The following is an 18,846-nucleotide window of genomic DNA, read 5'->3' as shown; positions in this document are numbered from 1 at the left end:
ATGAAATCAGGATAACAACTTACTTAATATAGTAACGGTAGAACTGAAAGAATTTTCCTATCTACGTAGCAACATTACAGAGAATGGGAGTAGCGTGGAAGATAACGGGAGAAGATTGCCACTGGTACAGAAATCCTTAATCAGTGAAAGAGTTCTGGTGTCAGATACTGACATGCAGTTAAGGAAGAAATTCAGAAAAAGTCTCTGGGAGAGACAAGGTTAACGTAAATCTATTAAGGTATCAAGGAGCAGTTAATATGGCGCTGTAAAGAACAGCACAGGCGAAAATAAGGGGCAGAACAAAAGCATATTATACAAAAGAAATATACAAGATGTGGGGATTACTAGTTCCGGAAAGAAATCAAAAGTAACACAAGATAGGGATGGATGGAAGGCAGCGTCAAAACAGCCGAAAGGATGAGGACATAAAAAAAAGAAACCGTACGTAAGCTGGAAAAGGTATACAGCCCGTAATACTTGCGTAAGATTTCAGCTTGAAGAAGTACGAACGTTAGATCGTTTTTACGTCTACTTACGCAAATTATTACCATGTGCGCTTCACCGACACAGATAGCCAAACCACACATGAGTCGTACTGTGGAGAGAGCAGAATAACATATGTTTCCTGAAGAGAGAAAGCAAAGTTTTTATTATTTAAAGGAGCAACAGTGTAGATAATCGACCGATCAGGCTTTGTAACACTAGCCAACATGGCCTTGCACTGTTGGTACTGCGGACGGCTGAAAGCAAGGGGAAGGTACAGCCGTTATATTTCAGGAGGAGATGCTGTGCTACTGTGTGATATAATGACGATGGCACGCTTCTAGGTAAAGTAGTCCCCCATACGGATCTTTCGGCGAGGAGTATTGGGAAGGACGTCATCAGAAACAACAAATGTGACGTTCTACGGATAGAAACGTGGAATGCGAGATCCTTTATTTATGCTGGTAGAATTGAGAACTTGAAAAGAGAAAGTGGTAGGTTGGAGGTAGATGCAATGGGAAAGAGCGAAGTATGGGGGTTGGTAGAATAGGATTTACCATATGGTGAGTACAGGGCTACCAAAACCATAACTAATAAGGATTATAATGAAAAAGAAAATAAGAATTCAGAGGAACTACTTTGAACAGCATTGAGAACGCGTCATCGTAGCCAAGGAAGATCTACCGCAGTACTAAGAGTATATTTACATACTAGCCTTGCAGAAGACGAGACTGAAAAAAATGTACGACGAAATGAAAGGAAAGTAGGATAAAAAAGAGGAAGCGCTGGAGTAAGATACTAATTTAGAAACCATAATTTAAACTGAAAAACATTTCTAGATCAGAAAGTACTCTGAACATAATTTATTAGTTATGGGGTGCAAATTAAAGTTAAAGAAATAGGAGAAAGGGAGGAAACTAAGGCTACGGGATTTGGATAAGTAATAAAACTGGAGATCGTTGAGAGTTGCGAAGGAAGCATTGAAAAAAACGGACAGAAATAGGGAGAAGAAATGCAACAGAACATGAATGGCTGTGTTTTTGAGATGAAATAGTGAAGGCAGGAAAGGAACTAGTAAGCACAAAGATAAGGGTTAGCAGGAATCGTTGGATAACGAATGACATATTAAATTTCATTTATGAAATGAGAGATTGTAAAAATGCAACGAACGAATCTGGCAAAAGCGAAAGCATACTTCTAAGAAGCTAGGTTGCCAGAAGATGCATGTGGCACAGAAGGAATGGCTACAGGAGAAATTCAATTCAGTAAAAGCATACATGGCGGGTAGATGCCACGAAGAGGAGAACTTCGAGAAAAGAGAAGCTGCTTAATAGTGAATAAATAATAAAGTATAGTTCTCAAATGTTTTCTCTAACTGTTAGGGATCTATCATCAAGACATCAGATAGTATGGTACGTCAGTACGAAGAAAAGAACGGAAGGCTGAAATGTGGAAGGAACATGCAGAATGACTATATAAAAGAATGAATGTTGGGGACTATATAATGTAAAGGAAGTTTACGCAGAGGAGATGATGGATACGATACTACGAGAAGAATTCGGCAACACTGAAAGACCTATGTAGAAAGTAACCACCAGGAGTAGACAACATTCCCTCAGAATTATTGATATCCCACGAAGAAGCAACAACAACGAAACTGTTCCACCTACTATATAGGATAGACGAGACTTGAGCAGTGCCCTCAGACATCTGGGTAGGTATTACAGAAGTATCAGCTTAGAAAGTCATACTACACTAAATCATCCATAGACGGAGGGAACTATTGGGAGAAGCCGATCTGGGGAAGGGGTAGCTTGGTAAGACTCATTCTGAGGTACAGAAGAATAGGTTATTTGAAGGTCCAGAAAATCTGCAGAAAGGGGAACTGGGAGGTTAAAAATCGTAGAGGGAGACCACGACGCATCTATAGCAAGCACGTTCAAATGGAGATAGGCTGCAGTAATTACGCAGAGGTGAGCGATATAAGGAAGATAGATCAGCGATGAGAGCTGCATAAAACCAGACTGAAGACCATAATAAGTAGAAGAAAAGAAGCACATGTAAGCGACGATGTAGAAACCGTCCGTCAGTAGCACACAGAGCAGAGCCAAAACGCGTTGTCATAAAATTATGCACAAAATATTACAAAGAAAAAATGAATTTCCACTGATTCGTTCGTTCTTTTATTCTTCTTGTAATTCCTACGTGCAGAAGCGAGTCAAAAATCTTTTTAAAGTCATTTCTCCAAACATTAATACCATGTGGCTCAAGAGTTGTTGCAGGTCATTAAATTGGACACCATATCGGCAACATGCATATCACAAATATACCTAGTAGTCCTACCGGGGAAAAGGGACTTAAATTTTAACGCGGAAGCCGAGCCGTGAGTCGTTAGTAGCGAATCTTCACGAATCTTCACATTATTTAGAGGTGATGGCTAGGTTAAGGCAGACTGAAATATTCTGGGATTCGAGACCATGGTTTTAGGGTGTCCAGGCACGTTTATCACTAGAACATCAGACCATACTACATACCAGTGCAATGTACGCAAAAGAGCAACTTGCAAACAGAAAAGCTAAAATATGGGTACGAATCGCAAATTTGATACGTATTCTGTTGACAAATGTGTAAAATCAAGTAAAACAGATACTGTATCATTTAAACGTCTAATCAGAACGGTATCTATCTACAGTACGAGATATCCCTCCAAACCACAGTCACAAGAAGGCAAATTCAGAAACACCTAGCACAAATTACTTAGCATTCCGAAAGCAAATAGCAATTTACATGTATTTCTTACTATTTACAAACGCATAAGGTTCGATTCAAGAGTTTGAGGTACGTTACTGGACATATTATGCCATGCAATAACAGTTGTCTGAACTAATGTCAGGTGATAATCTATAATACTGTATTTAATACAAAATCACTTAATGAGCACCGCATTTTACAAGCAAAGTCTTTTTGGGTACAGCTGCCAGAACTATCTGCTCCAACAGCCGGTCGGAGCATAGAGACCACTAGATGTTGACAGCAAGCTTTGTTTTGCTCAGTAAGGAGATAGTTTTCACTTATGAATAATGTTGTCACAGTCAGCTTACCGCGGAAATGGAATTAACACTGTGGCCTAAAACCGCTCTGATATGTCTCTCAAATTTGACTTCATCAGTGTGTTGCTGCAGTAATGAAATCTGCTACGTCTCAGGAAACAGTTCAATATCTTTATCAGGGCTCAAAGAATATGGACGGCTCAATTGAAAACTGCTTCAGCCACGCCTGCAGTATATCTGGGAGGAGCTTTCAGAGAATAATGTAGCACTTTTCGGCGTACAGTCGCTTTCCCACATCGCTACAGGATGTCCGGAGGCTATAGAACCGAGATCCGTGCAGTAGGATACTCAGCAACGAACGAACACTTGGCATGTTATACGAAATGGTCCTCGTTTCCGAATTTTGTCCTTGTAATGTTACAGAATACAGTATATGATTTCATTATCACCCTATTTTACAATGAACACCTTTACAAAATATATGAGCAGCAAGGAGTGTGAGACAAAAATGTTGTATTACATTGTATCGAGAAGGATAATATTATTTCATGAAAGCAAAAGCACCCCTTCCCACCACCAGTTCCACTTTTAACTAAAGGAGTGTTATTCTCACGAGGCTACATAGTATAATATGTATGGCTTTTCAGCTTTTTACATTAACTGTTTTATAATGTACATGATCGAATGAAAAAATAAAGATGATGAAATGTCGAAATATTTGTTTATAAGGGACTGGTAGTAAATTTGGTAGTTGTAGTCTGTGTTGGTCAACAAAAAAAAAAGAGAACAAAATCCACAGCCCTTAAAATCATTCGAAACGACCCTCAGTCTGCAAGTGATTGCATTTCAAGAAAAACAAAACAGTGCGTGATAGAAATTAAGATAATCGTAAGATGACTAGGTTCGGTGAAGAAAATTTTGATTAACAAATAAATATTTGGTTTCCCGGTAGTATTTCCGACATTACCTCAGTTGGAAGAAACGTTTCGGGAAGTTTATTTGTTTCAATGTCTAAGTTTTAGTTTGTGGGATATTTTCAGCGCTTGCTACACTAGTGTCCACACCTCGTTGTATCTGGAAATATGGAATACACGCTTGTCCATCGGCAATGAAATCTGCATAAACAGAAGTAGATCGTGCCGGTCACGAAACAGACAGCCGCCTTGCACATTTAGGTTCGCTTTCGACCTTCCGTGCGGGCACTACCGTTTATTACGAGAGATAAATGTGTGTAAGATCGATTCGCGTTTCTGATTTGGTTTCGCGTTTAAAAGAGCTAGGTACGTCTGGAACTGCAGGTTCTCACTAGCAGAAAATCTACATATCATGTGAAGGTGTGTCAAATAACCTGAATTGAGACTTACATTTCCTTAATAGCTCGCTGAATACAACTCAATGAAGTGACTGTGTTATATTCGAAACATTAACTAATTCAGTCAGTAGTTTCCCAGTCTCTCGTCACATTGTCACTTCAAATGTCGAAAAATTTGGAGCATATGCCAAGGATTACAGTTTTCAATAGTCAAATAATTTGACGAAGATCTGCGAAGAAGGTTGCGTGCACCTGTCCAAAGGTTCCTAAGGTTGTGTGCACCTGTCAAAAGGTTCCTCTGTTCCGATATTTTTTACGTATTTGTAGGTGTTTCTTAATTTTGTAAAAAAATGTTGTTGTCGAAATAAGACGTGTGTATAAGAGACAGTTCAAAGAATGAAACGTCCGACTCTAAGATATATTACAGTCTGCAGGCTGTTTCAAGCTGAAATGGACATACATAAAGTGTACTACGAATGTACTCTTCTGAAGGGAAACACTTGTACATTGGTTTCCTAGGTCTGAAACTGCCATTAACGGGAATGTCGTAGGTCAAAGTAAATTAACACGTTATTGCTGCTTTATTGTAGCGTTGCCTTTTAAACTCTTATTAACAAATGCCACTGGACATTCTCCACTGTAAGTGGTACAGCACACACATGAAGCCAATCTTAGGGGTTGAAAAGGTATGGTCGTGTGCCCACCAAGATTACATGCCATTTCTCTATGTCATTAGTGTCTATAAGATTACGTGAAGAGAGAAAACTATATGAAAAAAGAAAAAACTAGACGTTAATCGCTAGGATTTTTAATACTTGTGTATGAGTTGATATAAGATTTAGATACGAGGAACCAATATCAACACATGTATCTTGATACAAATGCTGCAAGAAAAGTTGGGAGAGTTTATTGAACAGTCCTGGCTGCAGCCAATACTTGGCTTAAGAAGAGCTATTGAATTTCTTACTCATCTTCATCTGTTCGTTGGTATTTTGAATGCAAGACTCGTCTAATACGTCGAGTCAGTTGGTAAGACTGTGAACGCACTGGCTGGAAATGTAAGCAGATTCTCACAAGTAACGTGTAAGGTTTCGGGTGGTCACAAAAAAGCATGATTAGAGATTTGTTTTTAACAACAAAATTATATCTGCAAAATACATCGACTTTGGTAAGAGACGATCTTACAGATCTCATATTTTGCATATTTTTATTCAATAATGTCAAATAGAATAATGTTCTGAAGAAACTCATCTGTTTCCAAAATAAAATCTACACCTTAAATACAGCTGGAAGAATTTCTTCATTTTTAATCTAAATTTGTACCAGCTGACGTCCCACTGTCCTGCATTTCAACTATGGATGTACGAAGATTTAAGAAGAAAGTCTTCATTGCGCAAAAACGTGTTTTAAGAGTAATATGTGGTGCTCACCCACAATCACCTTGTGGATATCTCTTTAAGAAATTCGGCAATGTGACTGTGGCTTCACAGTATATTTATACCCTCATGAAGTTTGTTGTAAATAATCCACTATAGTTTATAAGGAACAACGACGTGCATAATTACAATATCGGAAGGAAAAATGATGCCAGACTGAAATTCATTGGAAGAATCCTAAGGAAATTCAATCCGAAAACAAAGGAAGTAGATTACGGTACGCTTGTTCGCCCACTGCTTGAATACTGCTCAGCAGTGTGGGATCCGTACCAGATAGGGTTGATAGAAGAGATAGAGAAGATCCAACGGAGAGCAGCGCGCTTCGTTACAGGATCATTTAGTAATCGCGAAAGCGTTACGGAGATGATAGATAAACTCCAGTGGAAGACTCTGCAGAAGAGACGCTCAGTAGCTCGGTACGGGCTTTTGTTGAAGTTTCGAGAACATACCTTCACCGAGGAATCAAGCAGTATAGTGCTCCCTCCTACGTATATCTCGAGAAGAGACCATGAGGATAAAATCAGAGACATTAGATCCCACACAGAGGCATACCGATAATCCTTCTTTCCACGAACAATACGAAACTGGAATAGATGGGAGAACCGATAGAGGTACTCAAGGTACCCTCCGCCACACTGTCAGGTGGCTTGCGGAGTATGGATGTAGATGTAGAATGACATCCATTTTAAAGTTGTCTTTAGTACAAAGAGGGATGCAGAATCCTGTAAAAATATTTTGGTCACTTACTCAGAGATATAAAGTGTCTGACAGATTGAGAAAGTTTCTCCTTGACAACGCCTTCTGTTCCGTAGACGCAGATGGGTAGGAATTACTAACTCAATGTTTACTTTTTGTAAAAAAGAAAAAAAATAAATAAAAAAAGCTGAACAAACTTAGAAATGTTCAGAATGTTATCCATATGAGTAATTTAACTTGACATGTGAATGTGGAATGACTGGTTCCACATCATTACGATCTATCGTACAAAATGATCAATGGAACATGTAACTAACTCGATCCTGTTCCTGGTAGTTTCATACTCTTAAATCTAGGAAACCATTGCGACTAAAGTATACCGTGTTTTGTCTTCAGAATATGCTGTAGCAACACCTGTTATCGCATACCCGTATGTTGCTGTGGAACACCTGCATATGTTACAGTGACATGCGAGCTGTCCTTTTGAACGACAGGCCGTGAAATAGGAGCGAACTCCAACGATTTAGAGGTACATGCTAACACAGTCGCAGAAAAGAGCACCACCATTGGTATCGCTTCTAATTTCACAAGCGCCGAGTCACTGTGCTTAGTTCGGGAGGACGACCGCTAGGGGCGCGGCCCTCAGAAGGTGTTCTGCTTGCTCTGTCCGCGCGTGTCGCGCCGCACTTGGGCAGGCCGCCGCTAGAGGCGCGACTTGTCGAGCGGCGGCGAGCCGTCGCACGTCTTGTCGGTGTGGAAGAGCGCCGTCTGCACGGTGGAGTTGTGGCGGGAGCCGCCGTGGCAGCGGCCGCGCACCGTGCTGCGCAGGTGCGCCAGCGACGTGTGGTCGGCGCCGTCTGCCCGCGCCGCCGTGCACGAGCTGCCGCTGCGCGCGCGCCCCTGCCCCGGGCGCGCGCAGCAGCAGAACAGGTACTTGTTGAAATGCTTGCGGAAGGCGCCGCTCACGCAGTACAGCGTGATGGGGTTCACGCACGAGTTGATGTAGCTCAGGCAGAAGCCCACGATGCGCAGCCCGTGCCACGCCAGGTTGTAGTCCAGTCGGGAGTTTGGATACAGGTGGAACCTGCAGACATTGACAGTTTGTTTTTATCTTGCCTTCTCACTAACACCAGTTATGTCATGACCTTATGAGTGACTCTACAGACTGAAAAAACATTGTACAGTCATAAAGAAAATCATTCTGAGAATGTACCGGGTGATCAAAAAGCCAGTATAAATTTGAAAACTTAGTAATGTAGATAGAGAGGTAAAAATTGACACACATGCTTGGAATGACATGGGGTTTTATTAGAACAAAAAAAAAAAAAACAAAAAAAAACGAAGTTCATGTGGTGTGCGTACTGTAAGACCTTCGGTACACACACCATCAGATTATTTGACTTGTCGCTCTAACGAAGTAGGCGAGTGTCAGCAATATGTCTCGTGGTCTTATCGTGGCGTGTTTATCTTCTGCCGTTGGGGTTGGGTTGTCTGGGGGAGGAGACCAGACAGCGAGGTCATCAGTCTCATCGCATTAGGGAAGGATGGGGAAGGAAGTCGGCCATGCCCTTTCAAAGGAACCATCCCGGCATTTGCCTGGAGCGATTTAGGGAAATCACGGAAAACCTAAATCAGGATGGCCGGACGCGGGATTGAACCGTCGTCCTCCCGAATGCGAGTCCAGTGTGCTGGCCACTGCGCCACCTCGCTCGGTCTGCCGTTAGGTCAGACAATAGAAATGCCACTTGCACGCTTAGAGTAGCAGATTGACGGTGACCAACTTTAAACAGAACTTGATTAATTTTCACACACATTTATTAAAATAATAAAAACATAGATATTACGTAACTTGATTCTGGACGCTGTTTACAATTGACAATCTGAAGTTCCTTTGGTCTTGGTACGTTAATCTTATTCTCACATATCTCTGATACTTGACAATGTGTCTATTCATTTCTCTTCATGGCTAAGTACAGGAATATGATAATCTTATTAGGCGCAGACTGAAACTTGACTATAGACTGGTGCAGACTAATGCAGACTGATGCAGACTAATGCAGACTGACTAATCGGAGGTCTGTACACTCATTATAGTACCTCGAGCGTTCAGGTATCACTGCGCGAGTGTGATCCGCGAGGAAAAAAGGTTCTACGTTAGCAGCCATCTCATTGGCTGCGTTACATATTAATACGCGGGTCGGTGGAAGCAGAATTTGGTACATCTCTAAGACAGCGCCATCTCGTAGTGCGGAGACGGATGAGTGCTGCGCCTGTTCTGTTGTGCTTAGCGGGGCGCGCTCTGTTGGGAAAGATGTGTACGCGCTGACTACGCGGAACTATGTACACAACAGTTCACAAAAAGGCCGACAGATGGCGCTGGACAGCCAAACGTCAGTGACTGCTACCGTGACGGGTGAGAGGTACGCCGATATGTTACAGAATTGCATCATACCCAGCCTGGCTGATAAACACCAGCTGGAACGTACGATGTGTATGCAGCATGGCGCTCCACCCCATATTGCTAGACGCGTGAACGATCTCTTGCGCGCGTCGTTTGGTGATGGTCGCCTCCTCAGCCGCCACTTTCGTCATGCTTCGCCTCCCAGGTCCCCAGACCTCAGTCCGTGCGACTATTGGCTTCGGGGGTTACCTGAAGTCGCAAGTGTATCGTGATCGACCGACATCTCTAGGGATGCCTCACCATACCTCAGGACATGCTTTACAGTGCTGTTCACAACATTATTCCTCGACTACAGCTATTGTTGAGGAATAATGGTGGACATATTGGGCATTTCCCATAAAGAACATCAACTTTGCTTTGTCTTACTTTGTTATGCTAATTATTGCTATTCTGATCAGATGAAGCGCCATTTGTACGACATTTTTTGAACTTTTGTATTTTTTTGTTTAAACCCCATGTCATTCCAAGCATGTGTGTCAATTTGTACATCTCTATCTACATTATTCCGTGATTTATTCAGTTTTCGAATTTATACTGACTTTTTGATCACTTGGTACATTAGAAGACAGCAATAGTAAAAATCCCCTAGAAATAACTTATTCTTTACAAATGATGACTTCAAATCGTCGAAAAAAGTAAAACAAACAGGGTGTCTCAAACATTTGCATCAAGTTGAAACAGATGACAGTGTCCACAAGCGATTATACTAAAATATGGAACCATCGCTCAGAAATACATATTTATTGTGTTATGGAAATGCACAGCATACACCACATAACAAAACGCTTTTTTTCTTTCTCTTGTGCCCTTGTCCCACAGGTAACCAGGGTCACCGTGGTTAATCGGATTTGGCAATGTTAGATTAAAGGGTGCCCGGATGCCCTTCCTGCCGCCACCTCGTACTCCCCCAGGACGGAATTAGTGTACCCCAACTGTTTGCGACTAGTGTAATCCGTGGAATAATGCGGAAGTGTTAAGATGTCTGCGAGCCATATAACTGAAGCGGGACGTGGGGACCAGACCGGTATTCACCTAGGGGGATGTGGAAAACCGCCTAAAAACCACATCCAGGCTGTCTGGCACACCGACGGTCGTCGTTAATCCGCCGGGCGGATTCGATCCGGGGCCAGCGCGTCTCCCCGAGTCCACGAAGCAGCGCATTAGCGCTCTCGGCTAACGTGGCGGGTACACCACATAACAAAAACATATCTCACAGTAATTGTTTAAAGTCACGATTGCTTGTCTCAGTGCTTATATAGCAATGGCGCTTGAAGCTCTGCTGCACGCTCGTCTACAGGGGTTTCGTACACCAACATCTTGACGTAACCACAGAGGAAAAAATCCAGAGTCGTCAGATCCAGCAGTCGCACTGGCCAGGGGGTAGGACCTCCCCTTCTAATTGCTCAGGCGCTCGCGAGTATTATCACCAAAGTGGCTTGGTACACCGTTGTGCCGAAACCATATGCTTCAGTGGACAACAACTGTTATAGTCTCCGAGAATTGTGGCAGCACATCTCTCAGTAACAGTAGCTAACATGGACCAGTCATACAGGGAGGCAGTATATTAGCTCATATTAGGTGATCTTCGACAGTGCCCGGCCATACGTTGATAGAGGATCGTTGCTGGTGGCTACCGCTGTCGGTGGTATGGGGATTGTTCTCACTCCAGACATGGCTGCTGTGGCTGTCGGAAACATCATCACAGGTGAATGAGGCGACATCTGTGAACAATACAAACTTTTCAAAGTTCGGCACAATTGACAGAGTGAATGTGGGGTCGAAAATCCGTTGGTCCCAATGTTTCAGCCCGCTCGGCTAGCCGCGCAGTCTAACTCGCTGCTTCCCGAGCAGAAGGCGTGCCAATCCCCGGAACGAATCCACCCGGCAGATTAGTGTCGAGATCTGGTGTGCCGGCCAGCCTGTGGATGGTTTTTAAGGCGGGCAGGTTCCACTTATTCGGCCTCAATTACACTACGTCGGCGATTGATAACCAAACACTTTCTCCACGTATGCGTACACCACCATTACTCTACCACGGAAACATTTGGGGTTACACTCGTCTGGTATGAGACTTTCTTCGGGGAGTCCACTGGGGGCTGAACCGCACAGTAACCCTGGGTTCGGTGTGGGGCGGCGGTGGGGTGGGTGGACTGCAGTGGCCTCTTGTGGGGTTGTGAACAACTAAGGACTACGCTGGGACGAAGCCTCGACATCGTTTCTAGGTCCGCGGTTCAGTACACAATAGGCACAATGTTTCAACATGCACTTTATGATAGGGGTTTAATACCTGCTCCACCAGTATTCTCCACACTGTAACATTTGAAGTTTCCTTTTCTAGGGCGAGTTGATGGGTCCTTGTCGCTGGGTGGTCAGTCACATGATCCATCTCCACAATGTCTGGTGATCGGAAGTGGTGGGGAACTTGGCTGGCTCTCTGTGACGTCAACGACCCCATCTCTCGTAAGTTGGTAACTCCATAGATAAATTTCTTCCAATTAGGCTGATGCCTATTGAGAACTTGTTCTGTGCACGTTCGAGCTGCTTTATGCAAACTACATCCTGCCGCCCCATATATTAAATGCATGTCTGACAACTCTCGTATTGAGTAATATTGCCGGCCGGGAGGTCTAGCGGTTCTGGCGTTGCAGTCCGGAACCGCGGGACTGCTACGGTCGCAGGTTCGAATCCTGCCTCGGGCATGGGTGTGTGTGATGTCCTTAGGTTAGTTCGGTTTAAGTAGTTCTAAGTTCTAGGGGACTGATGACCTAAGATGTTGAGTCCCATAGTGCTCAGAGCCATTTGAACCATTTTTTTGAGTAATATTTCATCTCTGACTACACGCCATGCCTGTATGCAGTAGCCGGCCAGTGTGGCCGAGCGGTTCTAGGCGGTTCAGTCTGGAACCGCGCGACCACTACGGTCGCAGGTTCGAATCCTGCCTCGGGCATGGATGTGTGTGATGTCCTTAGGTTAGTTAGGTTCAAGTAGTTCTAAGTCTAGGGCACTGATGACCTCACATATTAAGTCCCACAGCACTCAGAGCCATTTGAACCATTTTGAACATTTCTACATTAAGTTCTACAAGGCTTCACATGACAAACTGTCAAAGGAAACAGGAAAACAAGTGCAATACAAAAGATAAAAAACCCAGAAAAACCGCGACTGAGTAAGAGAAGAAAAGAAAAGAATGTCTTTTGCTCAAGGCGAACCCTTTCCAAAAACAAATTTATTTGTCAGCTTCAACCTTAAGATGATTAAAGACATACAATTTCTGAAAGGGAGGTCCTACCTGTAATCGTTCTGTATTTAGGGAGTGTAGATGTACTGTCTACTACCTACTTTTTGAGGTTATGCTCAATCGCTAACGTTACCATATCTTAACGTTTGTAGAACGCTTTACGCCATTTTGATCCCACAGAATGCTACAGTTCTAACGGAAGCAGTGTGCATCGTTGTCAGCGTGTCTCAGGTAGCTGCAGGCTGTCGGCTAATGGAGTGCTGACTCCAGTTGGACACTCAGAAAAGAAGCGCCATTAAGTCCAGTATCTGTGGGGTATGGCGCAGGATAGGCTTAAAGCCGCAACACCAGCCTCAAATCCACACCACAGGGTCGTCTTGTACAAGTTATTGCGATGGTAGATACTAAACTAAGCAACCAAAACGTGACGAAACCCGGAGGATTTACGTATACAGCTCAGAATCGTGCACTGCGTTTGGTACACCAACTGCTGACGGAGTTCAAACACCACAGATCCTTAAAATGACAAGCTCGCCCCACCACTTGCCCCTCTCTCTTCTAAGGGGACTTTTCCGGGAGACCTCAAGTTTATTTCAGGAAGAGGCTCGGCGTCAAGACACGAACGCCAGCTCAGTGGCAGTACGAGATTGCGAGACCTACTTCCCCTATCATCCGCATCTCATTATTGGAGGAGTTAAAGAAACTTAAATTAAAGACAACCATGTGGATTACATAAAATACCATTTCAACAAAACAGAGGAGCGAACCGAAAGGTTGGACACATAAGTCATACTGAAGAAGCCCCTGAAACACTTCTGCTCCAGTCTTGTGAAATAGTAGGAGCTTTAACTTTTGCCTGGCGAATGAAAAGAAATATCCTTTTGCACTTGATGGCGCGAGTTGTCCAATCTCGGTGAAAGCATTGCTACCCGCCCATCGGAGATAGAGATTACAGCCTAGGCTGTCCAATATCGTTATCTACTACGATTGCCAGCACGCACCGATCCCCATCAAAGACAAATTAGCTATCGCAATACACCTGGCTATGGAGAAGCATTACCTCTAATAGTGAGATCAACGGCTCGCATATGTCTCTGACGTATCTGAAGCAAGATTTTGATTTATGATGGACCGCAAATATTGTTAATATTTCTTAATATTTAATTTGTCGATGTATTGATGCAAAAAGATTTTCTTACAATGGAAACTAGAAGGAAAATTATGTAAACGCTTCTTAATGTCTGTAATTAAGTGCTCCGCAATAATATTCGGGGAATGTGCTAAACATGACATAGAAATTTGGTGGCACAGCAAAATTGTACTAGGATTGCCAAGCATTGAAACCTACTTTACTAGAAGAAACTGGTGTTACTGTTAGCAGCTGGATTCAGTCTTATGAAATATGTTTGTCGCAGGGATCGTCGCCGACTATCATCAGTTGAAACAGTTGATAGACGGACCTTAGTGCAGCTTATCTTTAGTCGTTTCCATTCTGGACAACAACAAACAATCGTAACCCATACCATCCAGAAACAGCGCCCTACAGTTGTGTCTCTGCTCACCGCACTCATAGGGTAAATCTTAATATGTATACAAATTCTGCAACCCACACTATGTTAGATGATGGAGGGTACTTCGTGCCAACATTATCGACTCTCTGTTGTGTTCCATTCTCGCACTGCCTATAAATCTCCGTACGCGTCCTAATCTCTGTTATCCTCATGATCCCCACGCAAGACAATTGATGGTGGCAGCATAATGCTCCCACTAATCTTCTTCGAGTACACCCTCGCTAAATATATTCAACAAGTTTTCGTAGGAACTGCGTTGTATCTCTTTCCCAAGCATTTCTGTTACACTTTCGTACCGGCTATAAAGACATGTTAGATCCTGGCAGAGTTTCTTTCATTTATTTCGCTGTCTGTTGTCCTGCCTACCTGCTGAGAACTCCAAATTATGGAACAAAACTGTAAAATTGGTCAGGCTAGCGTCTTGTAAGCGGTATTGTTTACAGATTTAGAGGAATATCCCAGAACATTTCCATAAAATATAAGTCTTTTATTGGCCCTTCTTAATACTATTTCGATGTGATCTTCTCATACCATACTACTTCTTAATATTTCCACATATACTTATGCAATGGGACGGGCTCAGTATTTTGTAATCAGATATTGTCGGTTCTTTCTCTTTATTATGGGCATTGTCTTGCATATATTCACATTTAAAGAGCGTTTGCCATTCATTACACAGAATGGAAATTTTGCCCAAGTCTTTCCACTTTTCTTCGGCATATACTTTCCTGTTACAATCAACTGCAAATAGTAATTTGTTCATTTTCTGACCTAAATTTTCCATGAATTGTATTAAGCACTTTGCCACTAATAAAACGTTCTAGGCTTCCGTTAAGTCCAATTAACGCATGGGCTATGTCTATTAATCTTGTATCTTAAAGTTCTTCGTTGTGTGAAGAGTATGAATGGCGTAACTAGCCGGTGTTGGAAGGTAAGTAACTATCCTTGATGGAATAAATTTCTTTTCTCAGTTATAGTTGTGCTGCGCGATTGTACAGAGGGAATCACTTAAAGCTCTAAATTTTGTGTAACGTTCACGACGTCGACACTAGGTTTGGAACGAATGATAGTACGCAGAGGGACAGGTAACTTAGTTGCGTGTTTAATCAAGAGAGGTATTCAAGAAAGTAAATTTTATAAATGGAATCCTTTTCTAACTTCCTAAAGTTTCTTAAGAGGGGAGTACAGTTAACGCTGGCGTTGAAACATTTCGAAGAAGTGTCCGAAAAATGAACCAGGAATAAAAAGCAAGTTTGTCAGTTGCCGTAAGACTGAGCGATTGTACAAAGCGAGTCACTTAAAACTCTAAATTTTGTGAATCGGTGGTGTGTGTGGCATCTGAATCCTTTTCCTTTGAGACGCTGCAGTATGTGGTGGGAAAATTCACGGTTCATTCTCGTGACCTTCATACTCATAGCGGCAGGCATTTCTAAAAGATTGGGATGTGATTGCCAAGACTGCTTGCAAAAGAGGAGTTTAATTATGCAGCGCTGATACTGCACGAGCTGCACAGCGTACGGCAACATCTAGTAGCAGTTTTTCGAATTATTTCGAAACTTCTGTACGACTTTTGTTCTCACAGATTTCACGATAAACATAATTTTTGTTGCACTCGTGATCTTAGTTTTAGAACTATTTCATTTTGAAATGGAGGTCTCCTTTGCTGGACACCCTGTAGCATACCAGGCGGGGAGGGAAAATAATTTTAGATATGTGTACGTACTCATCTCTAAGCGAACAGCTTTTGCGAAAACGAGTAGACAGCCGAAAGTCGTGATATATCACAACAGTCAGTTCTGACCAGATTGGCTTCCAATATTAGCTCAGCTCACGGATATTTTTTGGGAAGTTTCAACACCAATATTAACAAGCAATACATCATCGAATTCCTCTTTTCAAGAGATAATGTTGATACTGTCGTATGCCGAAAACCTAATTTCAATGTTCTGAAAGGTTCACGAAATGAAGACGGCGCAAGTTTGAAGTATTTCACGATATTTTGGTGGAAATTCAGGTCGCAGCTTAATAAAACAGATTCATTAAATTAATCTTTTTCTCCTTTTTTTATGTAAATAAGTTATACACAACTGGAACCAGTCACTTTTTTGGATAATAATGCTTTATTACATGAACCGGTTTTCGAACCTTTTCAGGTTCATCTTCAGATGGTTTCGGGAGGATTCGGGAAGTTACATCATTACTGGTAGTAGCATAATGCTGGGTGCTGGTTTGCGACAGTATAGGCGGCTTTTTTCTGATCTGTCTGCCTCCATTTTGATGTCCACAACACTTTCACACAAACTATATTAGTTTACACTTTGACAGTGACACTTTACCAGCATCTAGCATCCAGGTTATAAAGCGCAAACTAATATAGTTTGTGTGAAAGTGTTCTGGACATCAAAATGGAGGCAGACAGATCCGAAAAAAGCCGCCTATACTGTCGCAAACCAGCACCCAGCATTATGCTACTACCAGTAATGATGTAACTTCCCGGATCCTCCAGAAACCATCTAAAGATGAACCTGAAAAGGTTCGAAACCGATTCATGTAATAAAGCATTATTATCCAAAAAAGTGACTGGTTGCATTTGTGTATAACTTATTTGCATTCAATATACAGTCACGGTTCTAAAATATCCGTAATGGATAAGCATAATCCTTTTTTTATTGTCCGTTAACCACTCACTAACTTGAGGTGAAAAGATTGTTTCAATAAAATGAAATGAATTAATTACCGAAAATTCTTAAGCGTAAGTCGGTCTCCTCATAGCATTATGATTTGAAATTTATTCAGAAATGCTTGGTATCTACATAAACTTGGCTTACATGAGGTTGTGGAACTCTCAGACCGAACGCCTTCCTGTCTTTTGTCGTAATAATGAATGTTCCTGTTGACAGGAAGAAGAGCACGATAAATGCGCCGCTAATCCTGTTTTTGTAGACAGCAGGTCACAGCTATGATAGTGGCCCGTTATCTCGCGTGGCCGCCCGTATTTTGGGAAACCGCACGTCTGGCATGTGTGCGGTATGGCAGGAATGCACGCGCCCTGGAATGTCAGTGTATTGGGACGCGTCTGCGTAGCGAGCGCTGCTTCAGATAGAAAAGTTTGTTTCCCACAGTTCTTTTGTACAGTCTTCGCAATATTCACAGTGATCGTGTCTGCTGCGTACAGTACGGGTATTTCACAGGGTGCAACGCGAAATACTTCTTTGGCTGCGGCAGATTTGCAGGTAAAACTCAGAATATGTCCACTCGACCTCAGATACGGACAAAATAACAGGAATAATGGACAAAAAAAGCAGCAAATTCACAATCAGATCCTCGACCTACGGGAGAAACGACTGGATGACAGAAACTACTCGATGATACCCAAACAGCGACCGGCACCTATAGTTTTCTCCCAGACGTAAAACAGACTCGAAAGAGGCACCTGAATTCCTCAAAAGCCTGTCAGGCTGCTTGACTGGTCATGGACGTTGTGCCACCTATCGGCACCAAAAACTGGTAGAAGAGAAATCTCCAAATGTGTCTGTGGTCAAGAAAGCAAGCCTAGGGATATCCACTGTATGCCTAAGTTGCTGATGACGATCGACAACAACTGGCTCGACACGGAATACTCAATTTTAAGCAGATGGTGTGTTACGGGGCAGAGGATCCTGAACAATACTGTCTGCCCTGTTTCCAGAAAGGCTTAGGTAGTGCCTTACGTTATTAATCTACCGCCGTCTACTTCACCACTTGGAGGTTGCGACAGAAGATCCAGAACCAACACAGAGATGACATGTAAGGTCAACCAGTTGCGGCAGATGAACAACCAACACCGCATGAATGGCAGTCGTAACGATTCCAGTAGTGTGACGTGCGGCCGGTTGCCGTGTCTATCGCCATCCAAGGAACTAGAACCAGCGCGATGAGGACGACCCCCATGCGTCTACACTTCTCGCCTTCAGCAACGGGTCTTCCTGGGAACTGACGAGTCTTTTCCTGCAGTTAGGAAGCCGACAGACAAAGGGAGAGGCAGGTGCAACAACAATGTCCTCTACAGCACCCGAGCAACAGTGTAAGTAGGCTGTTTAGGTTTCTATGTTGGTAACGCCACGTAGCGCTCTGCATGAAAATCACTGACTGTGCTGTGTGCAGTCTGTGGCTGGTTTGCATTGTTGGAATATTTGCTATTGTAGTGTTGGGCAGTTGGATGTGAACAGCGCGCAGCGTTGCGCAGTTGGAGGTGAGCCACCAGCAATGGCGGATGTGGAGAGAGAGATGGCACAAGTTTGAGAGCAGACGATCTGGACGTTTGTCCGTCAGAAAAAAGGAATTTGTAAGACTGGATGTCATGAACTGATACATATGTTATGACTTTTGAACACTATTAAGGTAAATACATTGTTTGTTCTCTATCAAAATCTTTCATTTGCTAACTATGCCTATCAGTAGTTAGTGCCTTCAGTAGTTTGAATCTTTTATTTAGCTGGCAGTATTGGCGCTCGCTGTGTTGCAGTAGTTCGAGTAACGAAGATTTTTGTGAGGTAAGTGACTCATGAAAGGTAAAGGTTATTGTTAGTCACGGACATTATTTTGTGGAGATTACTGAAA

At 42.8% G+C, this 18,846-nt stretch overlaps 1 protein-coding gene across 1 annotated transcript in view; it reads right to left on the bottom strand.

Moving 5' to 3' along the window:
- Positions 1-7,679: 7,679 nt before the first annotated feature.
- LOC124775144 (neuropeptide CCHamide-1 receptor-like) overlaps positions 7,680-18,846 on the bottom strand; it is a 33,448-nt gene continuing 22,281 nt past the window's right edge. Inside the window, exon 5 of the mRNA XM_047249984.1 lies at positions 7,680-8,061. Within this exon, the coding sequence (XP_047105940.1) occupies positions 7,680-8,061 (382 nt within the window). The remainder of the gene's footprint in view (positions 8,062-18,846) is intronic.

The sequence above is a fragment of the Schistocerca piceifrons genome, chromosome 2 (genome assembly GCF_021461385.2).
Source record: "Schistocerca piceifrons isolate TAMUIC-IGC-003096 chromosome 2, iqSchPice1.1, whole genome shotgun sequence".
Classification (NCBI taxonomy): Eukaryota; Metazoa; Arthropoda; class Insecta; order Orthoptera; family Acrididae; genus Schistocerca; species Schistocerca piceifrons.
This window is presented reverse-complemented; position numbering and strand designations above follow the sequence as displayed.